We start from the raw sequence: 5,657 nt of genomic DNA, 5'->3' as shown, positions 1-5,657 counted from the left end.
GACCAAACATATAAAAAAACATATCAACACTCACAATATGAAACAAATATTGTTAGATTTGTCATAAATGTGGTTTCATACTCTATATATATTTGGTATTGTATATATTAATATTTGTTAATATAAATTTGGTCAAACTTTGTAATGTTTGACTTGACAAAAATCTAATACGCGGCATAAAAAGGGACTATATATAGACGATGTGGCCTTTGAACGGGCCCTTTGTTCATGTCTTCCGGATTCGGGTACCCCAGTTTTTATTACGGGAACGGGGCCGGGGCCGGGGCCGGCTGGGGAGTTGGTGCAGCGGTCACGAGGACGGTGATCTTGAGCTTCATGCCGTTCTGGCAGTGCTGGCCGACGGCGCAGAAGAACCACCTGCGTCCGGCCTTGTCGAGCGTGAGGCGGTCCTCGCCGGAGGTCAAGACGACGGTGTTGGCCGGCTCGGTGCACGAGAGGAAGTCCGGTCCGCCCACCTCTACCAGATTGTGGACGGCGCTGTTGTACTTGAATACTGCGATCAATATAGTTAGCACGAAATTAGCTTCCCGTCGCAGAGAAAATGGAGCGATCAAGCGTACGCGTGGACGGAATGAATTAATGTAGGTATGTCATTACCTAGCGTGTCGCCGACGACGAACTGCTTTGTCTCGGCCCAGGCCGTGTAGTTGAAATTGAGTGTCCAGCCCTTGTCGTCGCCGACCATGTGCTCCGTGGCGACGGCGGGCCCCGGGAGGAACGCCAGGGCCAGGGCGGCCGCGGCGACCACGGCGACGAGCATCTGCTTGGAAGCCATCACCGAGCAAGCAGCAAACCTTGCGATCGAGATTATGCAATAGCTACTTCTCCTTGCTTGCTGCTAGATGGATGCAGGTCGATCCTGTGCTGTACTTCTAGTTCTTGCTTTGCATGTATATATAGTAATCAGGTACGTATGTATACGTAGTAATCACCGTTGGCACTGGAGCGCGTCTTGTCTCTAACCGGGGCTTGCTGATGGCAGCAATGGTGTCAGGAGTTGAATGCGTCAGTGTGGCGCCAAATGTGATATTGCATTGGCTTCACCGGAACAAAGGATACGCCGCATCAGTCACACAGATGCTCATTGTTTGGTCGTGTAAAACTAAGGGCGTGGTCTTAGTTTGACGCATGTTTTTGGTGTAGTTTTTCTTTTCTTTTGAGTTTTTTTAACACAAAACAGACGCAAGCACTCGTACATACGCGCATACACTCACCTCTATAAATGTACACACGCATACTCTAGCCCTGTGAGTAACTTCGAGAGACTGAGCCAGCATATCATCCTAAGATTTACGAAGTCACTGTAGACGCCCCAAACCCTCGTGGGCTGGGAATAGCATTGTCCATCTAACCATCCAACCACAGGTTAGTTCGCTTTCTTTTTTTTTGAGTTACTAGCATAAATGCATGCTGAGACAACCCCCTTTAATTATGGAAAACGTTTCCGCTCAAGGGGTCGGGCTCTCCTGCTGGGATCCCTGCACGCACTATCGTGCAGGGCCAACCAGCGGCCAACACGTGGCCTGGTGGACCCCATCACTAAAACAACCAGCCCGTATCTCTCTAATTACATAAAATCAGTAAAACTGCCTTTCTTTCTCGCGCGTATCAACAGATTGCCGCCAAAATCTCCAACATCCTTTCTCCTATCTATCTACTCCATTGTGGATCACACGAGATCAGGATCGATAGAGAATTGCCCTCTCACGTGGACCAGCATCTACGGTGTTCTTCGGCATGGAAGGAGCTCCTGCGACTTCATCCATAGGTTTGTTGTTGTGTCTTGAATCTGTAAATTATCAACGCTCTCATCATATGGAGGAGACAAGATTAAACAGAAACAAAGGAAGAGCTTAATCTATGACATGCAAATTAATCCTCGAGACTTAGCTCCACGTACTTCATCTTCCATAGGTTTGTTTCTTGTGTCTTCTTTGCCAATTGTAATGATAGAGATTATTATATCTAAGAAAAAGGACAATGTTTTGCTAATGCTCCTATGAATACAGTGTGATATTTGGCAAAATATGTTGTCCCATCTTCAAGTGTTGTTCAGGTTTCACTACAACAGGACTCTGAATATCGTGTTTTGTTTTAACAAAACTGTGTCATCCATGAACTAATTAGTATATGATATTTTTATGTTGTGTAGATCATGAGACCACTAATGTGGGAGAGGCAGGTCGAAACACAGATGATTATTACAGCAAAAGGTTAAAACCAGAGATAGGAATGGAATTTGAGAATGAAGATATAGCATATGAGTTTTATATAATGCATATGCAGGACATGTAGGTTTCAGTGTCAGGAAATTTTGGCATGATAAATCCTCAACGAATGTTATTCGAACAAAGGAAATTGTATGCTCAAAGGCAGGTTTCAAGGAGAAGAGCAAGGAACAATGCCAGCGGAAGCGAGTTTCACTTACAAGTCAGACTCTCAAATTCAAGTTTATTTCTCACACGAAATCGTTCCTTTTTTTTATTTCAGGACTTGGGTAGCCAATCAAGCCATGGACAAGATAGCACTTTTAAATAGCTCATTCGCAAAAAAAAAGCTCTATATAAACTTTGCTTCTCAGGATTGCTCTACAAAACAATTACGTCCCCATGTAATAGTTTATCTTACTGTTCCTTTTGGTGTGAGATGTATAACGGATTTATTCTAAATGGATATATATAGGTGCACCGATTAGTTGCTGGTTATTTCTCCGTGGTTCCACCCACAAGGATCTTTCACCAATTTGAGATTTCTGTGACTGTCGTGTGACTAAAAACAGAGAACATAGCTGAACATAGCTACATAACGCTGCCTAGTTTGAAGTCATTGAAAGCTAGTTTAATCTCAAATTAACGGTTATCTTAGCAACATACTAGCAGTAATTAATTGGATAGCCCTTGTACTAGTTTGAAGCCATCGAAAGCTAGCTACTAGTACAGGATAGATGAAGAAATCAGCTACCACTAACCTGTAACCTCTGTCCGACGAGTGTGCATCGGGCTCCCGTCTTGATGTGCGCCTGCATGGCCTCTTGCGGCATCTCGGCGAAGCAGTGCTGCACCCAGCCGGCCGCATGCCCTGCAGTTCCCCACCTTCTCCAAGGGATCTGGTCGGTCCAGGAGGGGAACGGCGGCATGCCAGCGCAGCTGCTCCAGCCTTGGCCGGGGCTTGGGCGCGCCGGAGTCAGGCAGCGGCAGCCGCGGCTGCTCCCTCTGTCGCTCGCCACGACCACGACGTTGCCGGACGGCGGACCTCACTTTCTGGAACTCTATATCTCTCTCACTCACGGAGCTTAGTTCAGTGGAATAATGGTAGTACTAGCTCGAAGCGTCCGCGGCGGATAAGGCAAGGAGAAGGACTTTTCAGAAAATTAAACAAAACAAAATCTGTTTATTAAGTGGTGGGGTCCACCAGGCCACGTGTTGGCCGCTGGTTGGCCATGCACAATAGTGGGTGCAGGGCTCCCAGCAGGAGAGCCGAACCCCGCTCAAGCGTCGCGTCTGTCGCATTCGATCCAATTGGATCCTTCGTCTGCCGCGTGTCCTCGCCTCAGTTTTTTTCTTTTGCCTTATCTTCTTCTTCCTTCCATCACTTGACGGGCCTAACATCACTACTCGGCGACCTCAGGCGCTGCCGTGCACTGTCGCGCGCCCGCGGAACTTTATTTTTTTAGAAAAGCAGGATGTACTGCCGGCCTCTGCATCTGGGCGATGCATGTAACCATTTTATTAATTATTCACAAAGACCTTACAGTGTAATACATCGGTAAGCCTGAAGCCACCATCTTGGCAACACCTGTCGCTACTCCTATTCCCTTGATGAAGGAGTGCCGAATGTCCGAATCTAATACGAAACAGACATCGCACGAAGGACTAACATCTAAAGCCGGATGTCCCAACCAAGCCACAATACCTGGACTGGGGCACACGCGATCTGGCGGCGCACTCTCAATGGGCACCACATGCGCTCGCTGCAAGGGCTGTCACCTCCATCTTCCATTGATCCATCTTCAGAGCAGATATCGACGCATCGACCTTGCCAGGTCTCTCTGCCATCGACGCGGCCACGACGCCAGACAACGTCGCCCCCCTACGCGAGTCCATTGCCACATGTCGGACACCGAGTCTCCACTGCGCCACGCCGCCGACATTCGCCACCCTCAGTGTGTAGGATGAAGCACCACTCCACCACCTATGCACGCGAGTGTCGAGTCGGCACCTGCTTCACAACGATGCCTCTAGCAAGGAGCGCGGCGTGAGACGTCGCCATCGTCCGATCCGATAACAGATCTAGGGTTTCCCCCAGAGCAGGCCAAAATGAGTGACGCGACATGCTATGACGATGCCTTCAACAAGGTAACGACGCCAATGGATGCCGCCATCGTCCTCCATCACCATAGTCGAGGCTTGGTCTTCATCGGTTGTCTTGTCGCTCCAAACTCGCCACCGGAAAGATCTAACAACAGACCCGCCGGCACCTCTCTGACCGTCACGACCACGCGAACGCGCAGCCTGGGCGACCGCCGCCTCTGCACCACCCTCCTGGGTGCACCTGACCTGGAAGCTCGACCCAGGGCCAAAGATCGGAGAAGGGATCCCCGGATCCAGGAGACTGAGCCAAGGCCACCGAGCTGTCATAACGCCCAGGCCGCAGCCAGCGTCACACGTCACGATCCTGAGCGCCGCCACACCCATCCCGCGGTGGTAGCCACCGCAGCCCACAGCTCCAAGCTGCCGTGGAGAGTGCCCCACGCGCCCGAGCCACCATAGGGACAAGTGCCCCGCCGCCACCCTTCTCGGGGCCGGGCCGGCCTTTGCCAGGAGGTCCCCTCCGGTAGCAGCGAGACTAGAAGGGGAGTAGGATGAACCACGACGGCTAGGGTTTTTCCCCCGAGCCGCCAGGGAGGCGACGCGGAGGGGCCGACCTAATGTCTCGATGTTGCATCAATAAAGAAAGCAAGTAGACGCGCCCGCAGCACATAACAAATCTGTTTGCTATTCGTGCAAAGAGACGACGGCTGGGGGCGATCGCCATGGCTGCGCTCGAGGGGGCCGAGCACCGGATGCTGCTACCAGCAAGCAAAGCGAGGCGAGCGGCGATCGCCAGAGCTACGACCGGGAACCCGAGGATTGGAGATGTGGCGCCATGTGCTAGAACAAGGCGGTGTCGGAGCTACAAACATGGTAATTTTTTTGCTGGAACCTCTTGATGTCGGGGGTACAACCACTGTGGACTTTTGCTGCAACGACAACACACATCTTTCTTGTTGGAATGGCAACGAGGGTTGCAACCGAAGTATCACTAGTGCAGAACCGGGCAATAGCACCGGTTCGTAAGGCCCTTTAGTGCCGGTTTGGTAACCGGCGCTAAAATGTAGGCACTAAAGCCCCCCCTCCTTTAGTACCGATTTAGCACGAACCGGTGCTAAAGGGAAACCACGTGGCACGAGCCAGTTTCGGGGGCAGGGAGCCCTTTAGTACCGGTTGGTGTCACCAACCGGTATTAAAATGTTGGGGGGATTTTGGGTTTATGATTTCTTTTTCATTTAATTTTGTGTTTTCCATTTAATTATTTTTCGTTTGCTGGTATTTTATGATACTACATATTGTACATGTTAAGCACATATATAAATAGAA

The 5,657-nt window shown here is 50.1% G+C and overlaps 1 protein-coding gene across 1 annotated transcript; it reads right to left on the bottom strand.

Moving 5' to 3' along the window:
* Window positions 1–260: 260 nt before the first annotated feature.
* On the bottom strand, window positions 261–796 carry LOC119300177 (blue copper protein 1a-like). Its single transcript, XM_037577219.1, has 2 exons — window positions 619–796; window positions 261–514 (listed from the first exon to the last, which is right to left on the bottom strand). Exons 1-2 carry the CDS (start codon window positions 794–796, stop codon window positions 261–263), a joined length of 432 nt encoding a protein of 143 aa, XP_037433116.1.
* Between the last annotated feature and the right edge of the window lie 4,861 nt (window positions 797–5,657).

This window comes from Triticum dicoccoides, chromosome 5A (assembly GCF_002162155.2).
Source record: "Triticum dicoccoides isolate Atlit2015 ecotype Zavitan chromosome 5A, WEW_v2.0, whole genome shotgun sequence".
Taxonomy (NCBI): domain Eukaryota; kingdom Viridiplantae; phylum Streptophyta; class Magnoliopsida; order Poales; family Poaceae; genus Triticum; species Triticum dicoccoides.
Note: the sequence above shows the minus strand (reverse complement) of the source record. Positions and strands in the feature narration are given on the sequence as shown.

Coding starts and splice junctions, on each gene's coding strand:
- LOC119300177 (XM_037577219.1), bottom strand. CDS start 796: ATGGCTTCCAAGCAGATGCTCGTCGCCGTGGTCGCCGCGGCCGCCCTG. Junction 515..618: donor CGTCGTCGGCGACACGCTAG/GTAATGACATAC, acceptor TATTGATCGCAG/TATTCAAGTACAACAGCGCC.